The sequence below is a fragment of the Larimichthys crocea genome, chromosome IX (genome assembly GCF_000972845.2).
Source record: "Larimichthys crocea isolate SSNF chromosome IX, L_crocea_2.0, whole genome shotgun sequence".
NCBI classification, from domain to species: Eukaryota; Metazoa; Chordata; class Actinopteri; family Sciaenidae; genus Larimichthys; species Larimichthys crocea.
This window is the reverse complement of record NC_040019.1, coordinates 13,005,586-13,023,890: the sequence shown is the minus strand read 5'-3', so window position 1 is coordinate 13,023,890 and position 18,305 is coordinate 13,005,586. Positions and strand designations below refer to the sequence as shown.

The 18,305-nt window shown below is 44.3% G+C and overlaps 3 protein-coding genes across 3 annotated transcripts in view; 1 reads left to right on the top strand and 2 right to left on the bottom strand.

Moving 5' to 3' along the window:
* gnsb (glucosamine (N-acetyl)-6-sulfatase (Sanfilippo disease IIID), b) overlaps positions 1-3,833 on the bottom strand; it is a 12,538-nt gene extending 8,705 nt beyond the window's left edge. Inside the window, exon 1 of the mRNA XM_010746780.3 lies at positions 3,488-3,833. Within this exon, the coding sequence (XP_010745082.1) occupies positions 3,488-3,679 (192 nt within the window). The 5' untranslated portion in view covers positions 3,680-3,833. The remainder of the gene's footprint in view (positions 1-3,487) is intronic.
* A 3,198-nt stretch (positions 3,834-7,031) lies between these two features.
* trim23 (tripartite motif containing 23) lies at positions 7,032-12,853 on the top strand. The gene is made up of 11 exons (XM_019278716.2): positions 7,032-7,190; positions 8,509-8,671; positions 8,834-8,955; positions 9,036-9,314; positions 9,555-9,737; positions 9,814-10,029; positions 10,108-10,242; positions 10,336-10,465; positions 10,555-10,665; positions 10,910-11,034; positions 11,120-12,853. The coding sequence occupies exons 1-11, from the start codon at positions 7,086-7,088 to the stop codon at positions 11,297-11,299; spliced, it is 1,749 nt and encodes a 582-aa protein (XP_019134261.1). The 5' UTR covers positions 7,032-7,085; the 3' UTR covers positions 11,300-12,853.
* A 16-nt stretch (positions 12,854-12,869) lies between these two features.
* On the bottom strand, positions 12,870-17,493 carry ppwd1 (peptidylprolyl isomerase domain and WD repeat containing 1). Its single transcript, XM_010746781.3, has 11 exons — positions 17,314-17,493; positions 17,001-17,103; positions 16,085-16,188; positions 15,825-15,945; positions 15,291-15,738; positions 15,026-15,216; positions 14,750-14,939; positions 14,491-14,672; positions 14,328-14,409; positions 14,068-14,250; positions 12,870-13,093 (listed from the first exon to the last, which is right to left on the bottom strand). The coding sequence occupies exons 1-11, from the start codon at positions 17,444-17,446 to the stop codon at positions 12,950-12,952; spliced, it is 1,881 nt and encodes a 626-aa protein (XP_010745083.1). The 5' UTR covers positions 17,447-17,493; the 3' UTR covers positions 12,870-12,949.
* Between the last annotated feature and the right edge of the window lie 812 nt (positions 17,494-18,305).

Genomic DNA, 18,305 nt, shown 5'->3' with positions numbered 1-18,305 from the left:
ATTTAATTCTCTTTTTTTTTCTCACATTAAAAAACATTTTCTTTTTACAAATTAACCTTAATACACAATTTCAATATATTCCACATGGTTTTACAATTAAGAATTGAATATTTAATCGATGATCGATAAGAAATAAGAATCGTTTGAGTAACTGGATGAGGATGGATTGATGATATTGATGAGTGCCGAGGGCCCCTTGCAACTCATCATGTTTCGAGAAGTCATTCATGTCTGTGTTATATGAAAGATTTATAAACGTAATCACGTAAAAATTAAATGTAATCTAAAAGTTTAAAGGGTCAACAGTGTGTCACCACATGGAGGCGCTTTGGAGCGATATTTCTCTGCAAACCTCTTTAAAAGAATTAACTTTATTTAATATAAATATAAAATATCATATTTTGTTCATAATAAGACAGGATTGAAACAGTCTTAAGACTCATTAGAAGTGTGTGCAAAACAAAAATAAGCACAGTAAAGTTGGAAATGAGAGAAACATGAAGGCGGTTTCTGTTTTTCTTCATTCAGATTTGAATATTAATCGATGCAGATTAAAATAAATGTGACAGAGATCATCATGTCAAACACTGAAACACTCTGCACTGACTTGTCTGAGGGGAAATATGAAGGAAATCACATGAAGGAGCTGAACTGGTTTCAGATCCTCTTTTAGCACGTCACAAGAAAAGTAAAGCTGCAGAATATAAACGGTCACACTGTTCAGTCTCAGTTCATCTTTGTTCATGAATAAATCCGGATTAAAAATGTTTCCTGTGTGTCTGTCTGAATATTAATCTTAAAAAGAAAACATGTTAAATCTGACGACTTGATTCAATTGTTTTGATTAGTAAAACTGCAAAATGTTTTTTTTTATCTCAATAGGGAATCAAATAAAAAATGTTTTTATATTGGATTGAATATAACAAAATCAAAAATAAAATAACAACATAAACAACATGATGTAATGCATCATTCATATATTCCTAATAAAAGATGATGTCATGGAATATAATATATTTAAATAGATTAAATTAGTGCTATTGTTTTATATAAATAGATTTCTATAGACCGATTACATGACAGCCTAATAAAATATATATAGTATAGCTAAGATATAATAATAAAATATTATTATATAAATAATATATATATATATATATAATATAATATATACACACACACACACATACAGATTGGTATATTACATTTAGTAATATATCTTTTTTAATTTAATTTAATAAATAGCAAATATACTCCGGGATCTCCATGTGGGATATAATAATAATATAATATAATATAATATAATATAATATAATATAATATAATTTTAATAATATTGTTCTTAGTAAATTAATTGAATACTGTTTCCATAGTAACACTAGGTCAGTTAGACAGTATTATAAAAGTAAAGTCCATGTACTACAGGTAACTACATGCAGTATATGCAGTACCTGTAGTACACGAGTCAACAGAGTACAGCGTGTTCTTTGAGTTCACTCCTCCCACTCTCTGTCTGATCATATGACCACCAACAAGTCGACTTCACTTCCTCAAACTCTGAAGCGTGTGTGTGTGTGTGTGTGTGTGTTTTGTCGCGTCTCATCAGTCCTGACCAGGAAACGAAACCGAGCCCCGGCAGCAGAACTCCACCCGCCCGTTGTGTGTGCTGCAGCGGGCCCGGTGCTGTGGAGGTTCTAATGGCAGGTCCGAGGAGGCGGAGCCGGAGCTGGAGCGACAGTGACCCGGCACAGAGGACACCTGCTGCCGCCCACACTCCTCACGCTGCTCTCGGCGCTGCTCACCGCTGCGTCAGGTGTGCGGAACCGAGCAAACCCAGCAACATCATCCTGATCCTCGCCCACCAGGATGTCAGCTGGGGGGATGGTGAGTCAGCACACACTGATGATCAGCTGTACGATCCTGAGAGACTCCTACCTGTAAACACACACACAATCTGGTAAACAACACAACACACATCTGTAAACACACACACCATGTAAACACACACCTGTAAACACACACACACGCTGTAAACACACACACACCTGTAAACACACACCTGTACAGCTTCACAGTGACCTGTAAAACACACACACCTGTAAACACACACACCTGTACAGCTTTACAGTGACCTGTAAACACACACCATGTAAACCACACCACACACCTGTAACACAAACCTACAGCTTTACTACCTGTAAACACACACCTGTACAGCTTCACAGTGACCTGTAAACACACACTGTAAAACACACCTGTAACAACACACACTGTACAAGCTTACACAGTGACCTGTAAACCACACCTGTAAACACACACTGTAACACACCACACCTGTAAACACACACACCCCGTACAGCTTTACAGTGACCTGTAACAACACACACCTGTACGACTTCACAGTGACCTGTAAACACACACATGTACACTACACCTGTAAACACACACACCTGTAAACACACACACCTGTACACTTCACAGTGACTGTAAAACACCACACACCTGACACACACACGCGGTAAACACACACACCTGTACAGCTCTTCCAGTGACCTGTAAACACACAACACCTGTAACACACACACCTGTAAACACACCATGTACGGCTCTACAGGGACCTGGCATGAGTCAGAGCACCTTATCATACTTTATGATGTTTTTTTTAGCATTATTAATAATAATAATAATAATAAAGTGCTAAAAACATCATAAAGTATGATAAGGTGACTCTGAACTCATGCCAGGTCACTGTAGAGCCGTACAGGTGTGTGTTTACAGGTCACTGTGAAGCTGTACAGGTGTGTATGTTTACAGGTGTGTGGGTGTTTACAGGTGTGTGTATGTTTACAGGTGTGTGTTTACAGGTCACTGTAAAGCTGTACAGGTGTGTGTGTTTACAGGTGTGTGTGTTTACAGGTCACTGTGGAGCCGTACAGGTGTGTGTGTTTACAGGTCTGTAAAGCCGTACAGGTGTGTATTTACAGGTGTGTGTGTTTACAGGTGTGTGTGTTTACAGGTCACTGTAAAGCTGTACAGGTGTGTATTTGCAGGTGTGTGTGTTTACATGTGTGTGTGTGTTTACAGGTGTGTGTGTTTACAGGTCACTGTAAAGCTGTACAGGTGTGTGTTTACAGGTCACTGTAAAGCTGTACAGGTGTGTGAAGCTGTACAGGTGTGTGTGTTTACAGGTGTGTGTTTACAGGTGTGTGTGTGTTTACAGGTCACTGTGAAGCCGTACATGTGTGTGTGTTTACAGGTGTGTGTGTTTACAGATGTGTGTTTACAGGTGTGTGTGTTTACAGGTGACTGTGAAGCTGTACAGGTGTGTGTTTACAGGTGTGTGTTTACAGGTGTGTGTGTTCACAGGTCACTGTAAAGCTGTACAGGTGTGTGTTTACAGGTGTGTGTGTGTTTACAGATGTGTGTGTTTACAGGTAGGAGTCTCTTCAGGATCAATACAGCTGATCATCAGTGTGTGCTGACTCACCATCCCCCCCAGCTGGACATCCTGGTCGTCGGCGAGGATCAGGATGATGTTGCTCGGTTTGCTCGGTTCCGCACACCTGACGCAGCAGGTGAGCAGCGCCGAGAGCAGCGTGAGGAGTGTGGCGGCAGCAGGGTGTCCTCTGTGCCGGGTCACTGTCGCTCCAGCTCCGGCTCCGCTCCTCGGACCTGCCATTAGAACCTCCACAGCACCGGGCCCGCTGCAGCACACACACGGGCTGGAGTTCTGCTGCCGGGGCTCGGTTTCGTTTCCTGGTCAGAGACTGAATGAGACGCACACACACACACACACACACACACACACACACGCTTCAGAGTTTGAGGAAGTGAAGTCGACTTGTTGGTGGTCATATGATCAGACAGAGAGTGGGAGGAGTGAACTCAAAGAACACGCTGTACTCTGTGTACTCTGTGTACTCTGTGTACTACAGGTACTGCATATACTACATGTGGTACATGGACTTTACTTTTATACATACTGTCTAACTGTCCTAAGTGTTACTATGGAGACAATAATTCAATTAAGGATAAGAACAATATTTATATTATATTATATTAATATTATATTATATTATATTATATTATATTTATATTATATTTATATATCCCACATGGAGATCCAGGAGTATATTGTATTATTAAATTAAATTAAAAAAGATATATTATCTAAATGTAATAATACCATATGCTTGTGTGTGTGTGTGTATATATATATTATATATATATATATTATATATCTATATATATATAATATCTTAGACTATACTATATTATATTTATTAGGCGTCAGTAATCGGTCTATAGAAATCTATTTATATAAAACAATAGCACATAATTTAATCTATTTAAATATATTATATTCTATGATATCATCTTCTATTAGGAATATATGAATTAATGCATTACATCATGTTGTTATTTAATTTTAGATTTTGTTATATTCCATCCAATATAAAAACCATTATTTTATTTGATTCCATATTGAAATAAACAGAGACACAAACATTTTGTCAGTTTTACTAATCAAACATTTGAATCAAGTCGTCAGATTTAAACATGATTTTCTTTTTAAGATTAATATTCAGACAGAAACACACGAGGAAACATTTTTAATCCGGATTCATGAACAAAGATTAACTGAGACTTCTCAGTGTGACACGTTTATATTCTGCAGCTTTACTTTTATTTTGTGAGCGTGCTAAAAGAGGATCTGAAACCAGTTCAGCTCCTTCCTGTGATTTCCTTCATATTTCCCCTCAGACAGAGTCAGTGCAGAGTGTGTCAGTGTTTGACATGATGATTCTGTGTCACATTTATTTTAATCTGCATCGATTAAATATTCAAATCTGAATGAAGATAAACAGAAACCGTCTTCATGTTTCTCTCATTTCCAACTTTACTGTGCTTATTTTTGTTTTGCACACACTTCTAATGAGTCTTCAAGACTGTTTCAATTCTGTCTTATATATGAACAAAACATGATATTTATATTTAATAAAATAAAGTTAATCCCTTAATTTAAAGAGGTTTGCAGAGAAATATCGCTCCAACAGCGCCTCCATGTGGTGACACACTGTTTGACCCTTTAAACTTTTAGATTATACATTTATATTTTTACAGTGATTACTGTTTATAACTTCTTTCATCTCACTGTGACTCTCTACACATGCCTGAGTTCACAGGGTGGTACCATCCATCCATCCATCCATCCATCCAACGATTATTTCCTCTATCGATCAATCGATTAAATATTCAATTTCTTAATTGTACCATGTGGAATCATCTGAACTTGTGTATTCAGGTTTAATTTGTCACCTAGCTGTTTATCAGGTGGACACACACAGAGACTTCATGTGGTGTATGTTATGTAAGACGTCGTGGACTCTTTACGAGCTTACTTTGTCTTTTTTTTGTGTGTATGACTTTATAAAACTGCTGACCAGGGGAGTGAACAGAGCAGACAGACTGTGAGTGAACTACATTTATAGTTTATGAGTCATTCACTGCAGACGTGTACATATGAATATACTGCACATAACCTCCCACTGTGTGGATATAATTAACCTCTTACAGTCCATGTTCAGTCTTTATTCAGCTCTCTCAGATTTGTATCAACACCAGAACAAATTCCTTGAACGTGTAACTCGTATTTGGCAATAAAGCTTTTCTGATTCTGCAGGACAGAATACTTGATCAGTTTATATCACATTTATCTACGAATGTGGATATTATGACATTTTAAAGATGAAGTTACTCTCAATCTAAAGTGGTCAAGGCTCTATCAGAGATACTAAAACTGTTTTTATTCTTAATGCCTTTCATTGTGTATTAAATTATATATGAGATAAGTGTTTGAATGAAGCTGTGGTAGATCTCCTTCTTGGTGGGAGTAGCAGTCTGTTGAAGGTGTTTGAGGCCTCCTCAGTCTCCTGCAGGAGGTGAGAGGAGTTGTTCATGATGGAGGTCAGCTCTAACATCCTCCTCTCTCCTACTTCAGTTGAGGACAGAGCCAGTCGAGAAAGTCTGTGATGATCCCCCTTAACACCCATTATGGACAACTCCTCTCACCCCCTACATGACACTGTGGGTCCCTGAGCAGCTCCTTCAGCAGCTACACCCAAGGAGAGGTTCAGCAGGTCCTTCATCCAACACAACACCTGCACCACCTGATCATGGTGTAGTCTCCTGTTCATGTCCCATTTCATTTTTTAATTTCTATTTTATTTCATTTATATCTTGCAGTTATTATTTATTTGTATCATGGTCACTTTCTTTGCAATATTTCTCACACTATGGTCACTTTACATTACAATACTCTTTTTATATATCATGCCACTTGTCTGTTTGAAGCTTGATTGTTTTTCGTGTTTATTGTAGGTTATAGATATTTCTGTCTGTTTATTGTTTTGTTTTTGTCTTTTCTACTTTTTTCTAACTCTGTAGTGTATGCTACACTTCCCTCTGCTGCTGTAACAAGTACATTTCCCCATGGTGGGATGAATAAAGTATATCTAATCTAATCTAATATTATATTATATTATATTATATTATATTATATTATATTATATTTATATTATATAACTTATCTATATTATATTACAATTATATTCTGTCATATTATCTAATCTTTATACTTATGCTTTATGTTATCCTTCATTCTCTTACTATAATTAAATTCATATTATGTTATATTATATTATATATTCAGCCTTTTCATGTAGATTTTATTTCATATTTAATATTTTATTTTGTAAACAGTCTGAAAAAAAACTGCCCTGTGCCACTACGCATGCGCGTCAAAGAAGGAAGTACATGACATCACATTATTTCTCTCTTTCGTAATAAACGTTGAACTGTCGTTAAACTCCCGGTGTCACATCAACAAACTACAATCCGAGACACGGCTAGTGTAGTTTGTTTTTGTTTACTGCGTGTTGTTTATTCTCTGTGAGTGAAATAAGACAACAACAACAAAAAAAGACGTTTTGGCGCCAATACGACTTAAAGAGCAAAACAGGAAGTACGTGTGGGATTGTCCTCTCTGCGCCTGCGCAGTCCTCCTGTCGCCTCCCCCTCAGAGAATGGCCGCCGCTGCAGCAGCAGGAATAAACAAGCAGGGCGCCGTAGCGACGATGGAGCCGTGTATCCGCCACGGGAGAGGAGCTCACGGCGGGGCCACGGTCAAGGTCGGAACAATGCTCCTAACTCTCAGCAGCTAGCGCACCGTGGCGGTTATTACCGACGTGCTTTGCTTACTTTAACACCCGGAGCTAGGCTTAGCATCCGCGGCTGCTGCTGCTGCTGCGTTGGCGTCGGTCAATCCGGACCGAGTTGTGTCCGCAGACCGGTCATTGCGCACTTTGTGTCACACTATGCATGATAATAATAATAAACAAAGATAATGTTTGTGTGTGTGCGACATGCTTACAGTGCTGGAGGCCAGTGAGCTGCAGCACGGACGTTAATAACGCTGTTTTTGTTTAAAGACGACCGTTAGAAGTCCGGTGGGTTAACTATCTGACACACTGAGGGTCAAGGTGACTTGATGTCAAACTGCGGAGCTTTAAAATCTCACGCACTGCGAGCACAGTGTAAATTATGGGGGGGGGAGTTCGTGTTTTTTTAGGGAGTCGGTTCATTTGACTCAGCTCACCAAGAACAGATTTCAGCTCTTTAGGCTGCTTGTTTTGGTCTAGCAGCACCGGTTTGGGTAGGAGGGAGCAGCCTTGTGTCCGCTGTAACATCACCTTCACCTGTTTACCTGGTTATCATCATGAGGCATACAGTTAGTGATGGGAAGTTCGGTTCTTTTTAGGGAGTTGGATCATTTGACTCTTTGTTGTTTTGGTCTGGCAGCACCGGCTTGGGTGAGAGGGATCAGCCGTGTTGAGGTGATGTTACAGCGGACACAAGGCTGCTCCTGTTTACCTGGTTATCATCATGAGGCATATAGTAGTGATGGGAAGTTCGGTTCTTTTTAGGGAGTTGGATCATTTGATTCAGCTCACCAAGAAGAGCCGACTCTTTGTTGTTTTGTTCTGGCAGCACCGGTTCGGGCGGGAAGGAGCAGCCTTGTGTCTGCTGTAACATCACCTCAACCTGTTTACCTGGTTATCATCGTGGGGCATACAGTTAGTGATGGGAAGTTTGGTTCTTTTTAGGGAGTTGGATCATTTGACTCAGCTCACCAAGAAGGGCCGACTCTTTGTTGTTTTGGTCTGGCAGCACCGGCTTGGGTAGGAGGGAGCAGCCGTGTGTCCGCTGTAACATCACCTCAAGCTGTTTACCTGGTTATCATCGTGAGGCATACAGTTAGTGATGGGAAGTTCGGTTCTTTTTAGGGAGTTGGATCATTTGACTCAGCTCACCAAGAAGAGCCGGCTCTCTCAGCTCCAAAACGGCTCTTCATGTTACCACCTTTCATAATTCAGTCAAATTTAGCTAAACTGTAAATAAAATATGACACAGGGTGTGTAATCGAGCTGTGTGTGTGTCCATTCACAGGTACTGGAGTGTGGCGTGTGCGAGGATGTCTTCTCCCTCCAAGGGGACAAGGTCCCCCGTCTGTTGCTCTGCGGTCACACGGTGTGCCACGACTGTCTGACCCGGTTGCCCCTCCATGGCAGAGCGGTGCGATGCCCCTTTGACAGACAGGTCACCGAGCTGGGTGAGTATCTGACGCGGATCCGTGAAGACCGTTTCACGCCCTCGTCCAAAAGGCTTCTTCACTTCTGGGTTTTATAGAGAGAAGTCATCTTTGTTTGGGATCTACGGCCAACTTGTGGCTACAGTTTGTATTTGGTCGTCACCTTTTTTCTTTTGTGTTCAGGGGATTCTGGAGTTTGGGGTCTGAAGAAGAACTTTGCTCTTCTTGAACTCCTCGAGCGGCTCCAGAATGGAGCCACAAATCAGTCGGGGATGGCGGAGGACGCCCTGAAGGGCATGGGAGAAGTAAGAGCCGCTTTTCACTGTTTTAGCTCCCTCACATCAGCTGCTGCCTCCCGTTCACAAACCTTCTCTCTCCGACTCAGTGCATCATCCGCTGCGACGAGGACGAGAGCCACACGGCGTCCATGTACTGCACCGTGTGCGCCACCCACCTGTGCGCCGAGTGCTCCCAGCTCACGCACTCCACCCGCACGCTGGCCAAACACCGTCGCGTGCCGCTGGCCGACAAGCCGCACGAGAAGACGCTGTGCCCGCAGCATCAGGTCCACGCCATCGAGTTCGTCTGCCTGGAGGAGGCCTGCCAGCCCGGGCCGCTCATGTGCTGCGTGTGCAAGGAGTACGGCAAGCACCAGGGACATAAGGTAGATAAAACAGATGAAGTTATGGTTCATACCAGACCTGAGGCCAGTTTTAGCTCGAGTTTACTAGTGTTACTGCAGCGATATGAACCCAAACTGAACAGATGCTTCCACTCGAAAATGTTGTCGAAATACCAACGACATAATCAGACAAGAATCCAACGAGTTTGCGTTTTTCATTGACCTCCTACGTATCCTCGCCCAAAGAGTCGTGCTCACGTGTTTTCCCGTCTTTCTCTCCAGCACGCCGTCCTTGAGACTGAAGCCAACCAGATCCGTGCGTCCATTTTGGACATGGCCCACTGCATCCGCACCTTCACGGACGAAGTGTCCGAGTACTCGAGGAAGCTGGTGGGCATTGTGCAGCAGATAGAAGGCGGAGAGCAGATCGTGGAGGACGGAGTCGGCATGGCGCACACCGAACACGTAAGACTGGACTTCTTCTTCTCAAACGTGAACGGTCGTGCTTTTTCTTCTTGTCTAAACCTTTTTCTTTTTTTAGGTCCCCGGCACAGCGGAGAGCGCACGCTCCTGCGTCCGAGCTTACTTCGCGGACCTCCACGAGACTCTGTGTCGGCAGGAGGAGATGGCGCTGAGCGTGGTGGACGCCCACGTCAGAGAGAGGCTGATGTGGCTGAGGCAGCAGCAGGAGGACATGACCATCCTGCTGTCTCAGGTGTCCACCGCCTGCCTGCACTGCGAGAAGACGCTTCAACAAGTAAGAGACGATCCAGATCCGGATTAATCTACCCGTGTCAGGCGGACACTGATTCATGCTCCTTGTTTCCTGTCATAGGACGACTGCAGAGTCGTGCTGGCGAAGCAGGAGATCAACTGTCTGCTGGAGACGCTTCAGAAGCAGCAGCACCAGTTCACGGAGCTGGCCGACCACATCCAGCTGGACGCCGGCATCCCCGTCACCTTCACGAAGGTACACAGCGCTTCCCCGCTGTTCACAGCTGTTCTTCAACCCTGTCACTAAAGCTAAAGGAGCTCATGGTTTGTTTGTGTTTCACGCTTTCAGGACAACCGGGTCCACATCGGTCCAAAGATGGAGATCCGGGTCGTGACTCTCGGTCTGGACGGAGCCGGAAAAACCACCATCCTCTTCAAGCTGAAACAAGACGAGTTCATGCAGCCCATCCCGACCATCGGTAAAGCCAGCTTTACGTATCCGGTGACGACGCACGCACACACGTCTCTCTTCAAGGTTGTAGTAACGTTTGTTTTCTGTTTGTTAAAGGTTTCAACGTGGAGACAGTCGAGTATAAGAACTTGAAATTCACCATCTGGGACGTGGGCGGGAAACACAAACTCAGACCGCTCTGGAAACACTATTACCTGAACACCCAAGGTACCCGCCTGTCCACGCTGCTCTGCTTATTCACTGTTTTATGTCGTCTAAATCAAACTGCTGGTGGTCTGGGATCGCTGGAACGTCATTTAAAATAAGTTTTTCATTTCTTAGAATATCGTTCATGCTCATATCGCGTGCGTGCATCCGTGATTGGTTATGAGCTAAAATGTGACGGCAAGATCGAAAGAGGAAGTTAAAGCTGCACCTTTCTTCTTTGTCTCTCGCCGTGCTCGTGCTGCAGCGGTGGTGTTCGTGATCGACAGCTGCCACAGAGACCGACTGATGGAGGCTCACAGTGAACTCGCTAAACTACTGACGGAGAAGGAGCTGAGAGACGCCCTGCTGCTCATCTTCGCAAACAAACAGGTAACTGGATTCAGAACGGTGGGATCGTAAAGAAGCTCGAGCTCGTGCTGATCGCCTCCCTTCTTTGTTTTTTTCCCGTTTGCAGGACGTTCCCGGCGTCGTGTCCGTGGAGGAGATGACGGAGCTGCTGAGCCTCCACAAGCTGTGCTGCGGGAGGAGCTGGCACATCCAGGGCTGCGACGCCCGCAGCGGGATGGGCCTCCACGAGGGGCTGGATTGGCTCTCCAGACAGCTGGTGGCTGCCGGCGTCCTGGACGTGGCCTAAACGTCGCCTCCTTCCCCTTCTTCTTCATCATCATCATCATCATCGCTCTTTTAACAACTAAACCCAGACCACCACCACCCCCCCAAAAAAAACACTAACTCCTGAGCCGAGTCTACGGCTTAAAGCCTCCTCCATCTTTCCTTCTTTGCGTGCGAAGAAAACAAAGATGTAAATCTCTCGCTTCACTAAAGTCTGTCACACTCTCTCAGAAATAAACTCAAAGACTACAAATACTCCCATCATGCTTCAGTTCTAAGGCAGCTTAACACGGTCTAACACACTATAAAATGCTCCTCGCGCTCTGCCAGATCTGTATTTTCTATCTTGCGTGACTCCTCGTAACCACAGCTATACGTGACGTGTACGTAACTAAATGCAGAGTCGTCTGTAACGTAAACTCCGGTCACGGTGCTGTTTTGGTCCGACTTGAAACCCCACCAGGAGCGTTTCAGAAGCCCGCCAAACTTTGTTTACCTGCTCAGATTTGGTCATTTTCCTGGTTTATGTGCTTCTACGTGTCTAAATATGTTACGTAGCTACTTTGTTTCTCTCGTGTCTGTTTTTATCACCGGCAGTTTGCACAATTTTCGTGTTTTCTCTTGAAAAGTCGACCAGATTCTCGATGCTGTTCCTGCCTCTTGAAACCAGAAGCGCGTGCTTGTGTTTGGCCTCCTGTCAGCTCGAGGTGCTCGTCAAAAATAGGACAGGCGCGTCGCGGAGGCCCGCTTCTGGTTACGCTTCGGGTGGTGGTTTAAAAACATCGACTAGAACAGCGCACGCAACGTGGTGTGTCCGCGCCCGGTGGATTTTGGGGGTATTTTTGTCGACACGTTGGATAATTTAGCTGCAGAAACTCGACTTCCAGAGTGCGACATTTCACGGCGGTCTTTATTAAATTATGTTTTGTATTTAATGCCACAGCTGGTCTTGAAATGGCGCCACCTGTAGAGTTTTCCGTTACAGAACAAACTTTCTGTTGTTGTTGTTGTTGTTTACTGAACTTTATTTATGAGCGGGGAGAGCGGACGTTACTTCGACACGAGGACGAGTCCTCCGTTACTTTATTATTTTTTGGTGAAGTGTTTCGCACGCAGAGTTCGTGTCAGGCCTTGTTCACGTTAACTATCTGCTGTTTGTTGAGTCGACTCAAATATTAATCCAAAAAAAATAATCTGTTGGATCTGTCCGCAGGAGCAGGTACACCTTTTAATCAGCAGCCTTCAGTGATGTAATGTGAAACTTAGTGAAGCATTTAAAACCTAACACTGACACTTCTCGTCTTATTAAAAATAAAAAAAAACTTTGATTTGAATCTTTATTCATTGCTATGTAATGTTTACGACTTGTATCTATGTATAAAAATACAAATAAAATAAAAAAAAAACTGCACGTGTGAAACGCCTTCCCGGACGTCTGCGACGACATTTCCATGTTTTCTTTCAAACGTAGAAGCACAACGCGTGTCGAAACCTTTGTTACCAGTGGACTTGATAATGGCTTTTTGTAAATTATTCATAATGTGATGCTGTAAAATAAAAAAACTTATTGACCTCACATGTGCGGCTCGTTCTTCTTTACTCAAATCCTCCTTTAATTTTTCATTCTGGTAAAAAAAACAAACACTGTACAGGACTCGATGAAGACACGCGATCACTTTATGGTGATGTTGATGATGCTGATGTCCTCGTACGGTTTGTCCGTCTTGGGGTTGACCTTCATGTTGGAGATCCTCTGCACGGCCTCCATGCCTTTGGTGCATCTTCCGAACACGGTGTGCTTGTTGTCGAGCCAAGGCTGCAGAGAGGCAACAAGCAATCACGTCACACATTATTAATTATGTGTCACATCTTATTCACATATACATTTGTTTTACATGTATCCCTCCTTCAAAAGTTAAACATTCAGCACATGGTAGAATATCATATGGCAGTAATGACAATAATTAATAATAATGGTAATCCTTTAACATTTAACTGTTATTTCTTGGTCTGCATAGATTAGATATTCTAGGTCCTACATAATCGAGATGGACCAGTACGGCAGATATTACATGGGTAAAAGATCAGATTACGCTTATTTGAAATCCATTTCAGCAGCGTGTGTTGAAACATCCCCAAATCTCTGACAATGATCCTTTTATTTTATTTGTGGGTCCAGGTCCAACTCGTTATTAGAAACCGAACTGAATTTCAAAGCCACTTCTACCCAGACCTGGATGTGCACACAGGTCCACACAGTACGTATAAAGGTACCAACTTCCTTATTACACTCGACACATGGAGCTGATTTCTTTGGGTTCATCTCATCATCTCCGTCTCCGTAGCTTCATCTGTTACCACCCCGAGGTCCTGAGCCCAAGTTTGCATAATTGACCTTTCGCCGAGCCCCGCCCCAAAATGGAAATTGTCCGATCACACACCCTAGCAACCGTTACTATGTAAGCAAGGTCCGTCAAGCTTCAGACTCTTAGGAAGATGGTGAACCTCTGTGCCTGTGGTCTGTGTAAGTCGGACAGTAGATACCAAAAAAAGGTTGAGTGGAGGAGTTGTGTTCTTTCCATTCCCAAAGCCAAAAACAACTGGAGCGGTGCGTACGATACGAAACCGTGTGGACGGCCCCACTCCAGCTCAATGTGTCGAAGATAACGAGGCATACATACGCCTGCTCAAAGGTGAGGACGAACGTTCTGACTTGTTGTTATTTGGTCCAATGACTTCATTCGGTCCCCTTCATATTTATATTCTATGTTTTCTGATGTGGTAACTCACAGTGGGTACGACGGTGATGAAGAACTGTGACCCGTTGGTGCCGGGGCCTCCGTTCGCCATGCTCAGCGTGTACGGCCGGTCGTGTCTCAGCGTGGCGTGGAACTCGTCCTCGAACTCTCCTCCCCAGATGCTCTCTCCGCCCATGCCGGTGCCCGTCGGGTCTCCTGTCTGAATCATGAAGCCCTGCGCGCGACAAAGACGCGAGTCAGACGACCGATCATCGCCTGAATGTTCCTCGCTAAGCTGACGAGAACGCTTACCTTGATCACTCTGTGGAATATGTGACCGTTGTAGTATCCGTTCCTGCTGTGCACGCAGAAGTTCTCCACCGTTTTGGGACATCTAAACACAGAAAAATACATTTTATTGTTACTGTAAAGTGTGAGGCAGACTGTCAGAGCAAATGTTACGTGATGAACGTACTCGACGGGGAAGAGCTTGATGTGGATGTCTCCCATGGTGGTGTGGATGATGGCACTGTCCGACACTCTCTTGGGGCCCTCGGCCTGCGTGGCCGCCATCACCTCTTCCTTCGAGGGCTTCTCGTTAAAGATGTCTCTGTCCGAGTCGGCGCTCTTTGTGTCCTCCGGTTCTCTCTTTGTGAACTACAGTTACAAAATTGGTACGTTAAGGTACGGCACAATACGCTGCAGTACAGCGTGCTACCTTCAGGGTTTCTCACCATGTAGAAGCGGTTCTTCTTGAACGCGGTGCAGAAGATGGTCGGGTCGGGCTCTACGTTCTCTAAGGCGGGGTTGTCGGACGCCTTCATCTCCACGGTGGGCGCCACGTGCATCGCCTTCGCCACCCCCTGAAACAGACTCAGCTGGACCACGCGGATGTTCTCCAGCTTCCCGAGGATCCGCACACATCTGAGGGACGAAACCAAGACCCAGAACATGTTTATACGTCCGATTTTAATAAACAAATCAACGATTTAAACTTCACGTGGACGCACCTGTTGGTCTCCACGTTGATGACCTTGATGCCCAGCATGGTCCCGTAAAGCACGAAGTGTCCGGTCTCATCGAAGATGATGTTTGTCAGTCGGATACCGTCCACCTTCTCCAGTTCTCTCTCCACAGCCATCCGCCTCCCGAACTCCATGTCGGGCAGCTGCTGCCTCATCTGCTGCAGCTCTGTGAACATCTGACATGCAAATCAGGCGCGACGATGAGCGCGAGAATTAACCCCCGTTATTAAAGAGCACGTGAGAAACTCACCGTCAGCGATTCGTCGAATACTCGCATCAGTTTTCCCGTCAGGAATCGGAAGATTCGGACTTTCCTGTCAGACGCGATGGTGGCCATTTTGGCTCCGTCAGGAGAAAACGCCAGACTGGTGGGATACGTTTTGTGTTTGGCGAATTCGTACAAGTCCGTGTCTGTTTTGTATTCCCAGTGTACGTGCTTGGGGAACCTGAATTCATTCGGGAGGCCGGTCCAGTACTCCAGCATTCCCGCTTTGTCGGCAGAGACGATGACTCTGAATTTGGGGTTGAGGCGGATTTGCGACAGCGGCGAGGAGTGCATCTTGTCGAAGACGTGGAGCGGCTGGTTGCTTCCTCTTCCGTCGTAGACGAAGATCTTCCCCGTGGATTTTTCTGAGCAGGCCACCGTGGAAATGGCATCGCCGGGGTTGTAGATCCACTCGCTCTGACCTGGGTGGAAGCTGCGCAGAAGAAAAAGATGTCACTTCATCTTTGAAAAAAAAACAACCCGTCCTTCACGTGTACGCACTTTGTAACCGAGACTCACCCCAACTTCAGCATGTTGATCATGTCAAAGTTGACGACGTCGAACACTTTCATGGCCCGATCGTCGCCGACAGAACAGAAGAGAGCTCCTTCAGCGCTGACCGCGATGCTTTCTACCACGCCTGCAGAAAACACAACGTCAGGTTTATCTTTTTAAAATAAAAACATGAAATGATCCACAGTGTGCGCCCTGAGTCAGTACAAATAAATACATAAACAGAGCGGTGTTGTGCTGATGTGACGGATTAATCCGACTCGTACCGAGATGACTTCGAAAGTGTTTGACAAACTCGATTCCCTCATCTTCTTTCTTCTTCCAAAACTTGACGTGTCCGTCCTGACTGGCTGTGATGATGAAGTCCGTCCTGGAAAATAAATAAATAAATATAAATACATATACTTTCAAAGAAACAAAAGGCACTTCCTAACCCCGTACACACATGAGGTAAAGACGTAGGGATAAAATAAAATAGTGATAGTAACTAGTCAGACATTGCAGTATTTTTATTTATTTATTAATCCGTCGAGTGATGCTGGGAGGATCTTCAAGATGCCACTTAGTTGTTGTTGTCCATCTTTTGTCTTTTGGCAGCTGTAACGGCCAAACTCATAAAAACATTTTTATCCTTTGAGAGGTGAAGCCTGATGATCACAGATCACCACTGTCTACGCTGAGGATGAGACCACACCATGTGTACGAGGGTGCCCGTTTCTCGTTTACAGCGCTGGCTTGAAGTGGTTGATAAATCTGTAACTGGTATTAACACAGATACAGTGTGATCCAGGATCCCAACGAGTGCTGCTGTGTTAGCCAGTGTTGTGGGTACTCTAATTACTTTTTTCGTGTAACGTAACCTGTTAGTTACACGAAAAACTGGCAGCAGCCAGGCTATGACCAGCTCTGTGGTTACTACAGAAGGTAAATAACACACTGCCTACCTTATTCATAGGTAACTCTGTAACGTAACAGATTACTTTTAATTGATGGTAACGTTTTGACCTAATTAACTACTTCCCAAAGTAACTACACCCAGTACTAGTAACTGGTGTTACTCTCTGAATACTTCAGCAGCAGGCTGCATGTCTGTGGTTTCTATAGACACTAATCTGTAGATACCTGACAGAAGGTCAGAGGTCAAATCTCTGTCGGTGCGCGTGCTGACGCTCCTGGACTCACCTGGAGCAGACGATGTGCGTGATGACGTCTCTGTGCATGTAGCTCCGCTCGTACATGGCGGCTGACGGCAGGTTGTCCAGGTAGACGCGTTCAAACTCGAGCACTGAGAGAAAAACAACAACATAAACAACAACATAAACAACAACATAAACAACAACAACAACATAAACAACAACAACAACAACATAAACAAAAACATAAACAACAACAACACGCAGAGAGCGGGAGCTCCGTTAGCTCCGTTAGCACGGTTAGCACGGTTAGCATCCTTTATCCCGGGTTATCTCGCTGACGCCTCTGACCGGAAACGAACCTTTCCTCTTCTTGGCCTTCGTGGCCTCGCTCGGCATGGGTCCGACCCAGTCCCCGTCCTCCCCGTCCTCCTCTCCGGCCGGTTCTTCTTCAGCTTTCCGCTTCAGCTCCGCGTTGTTTTCTGCCGCCGCCATCGCTGCGACCCGTCCAGGATTACGGTCCTTCCGGTCTGCGCCGGAACCTGCCGGTGATGGGAAGTTCAGTTTTTTTAGGGAGTCGGATCATTTGACTCTTACAGAAGCGTGTCGCGTTCACTTGAAAAAGAAAAATTTCAGTTTTTTCAGAGTAATTTATTTTTTGTTTTGTTTTTCTGAGTAATTATTTTTCTCGTTTTCGTGGTAATTTTTTTCTGAATTATCAAGATACTTCAAAATCCCGTGAGAACATTCAACCTGCAAGTGACTCCCGTGGATCTAAGGCAGTGGTTCTTAACCTTGTTGGTACCGAACCCCACCAGTTTCATATGCTCATTCACCGAACCCTTCTTTAGTAAAAAATAAAATATGATTTTTTTTACTGGTGCACAAAATGAACCGTGCATTAACATCACCTTGTTCAAAAAACAAAACCAACACAGTGCATGAACTCACAACAACTTGTGTGACTTCTGCTGTTGCCTTTGAGAGACCAGTTCAGATATGCGTGGCTTCACCTTGGCAAGTGCCAGCCTCATGTCATTTTCACAGCAAAGTCTGTTCCTTTTCTTAGTTTTGATGTCCAGCATCCTCAAAAACGATTGCTCACAAAGATATGTTGTAACAAATGGTATAAAAAATTCCAGAGCGGAGGCTCCACCGAACCCCTGAGATCGACTCACCGAACCCCTAGGGTTCGATCGAACCCAGGTTAAGAACCACTGATCCAAGGTGATCTATAGAGTTTTTGTTTTTTGTTTTCAAGTGAATGCAATACGCTTCCATAGACTCTAGTTTTGGGAAGTTCGAGTCTTTTAACTGACTCGGATCACTGACTCTCAGACGGTAAAATTAACTA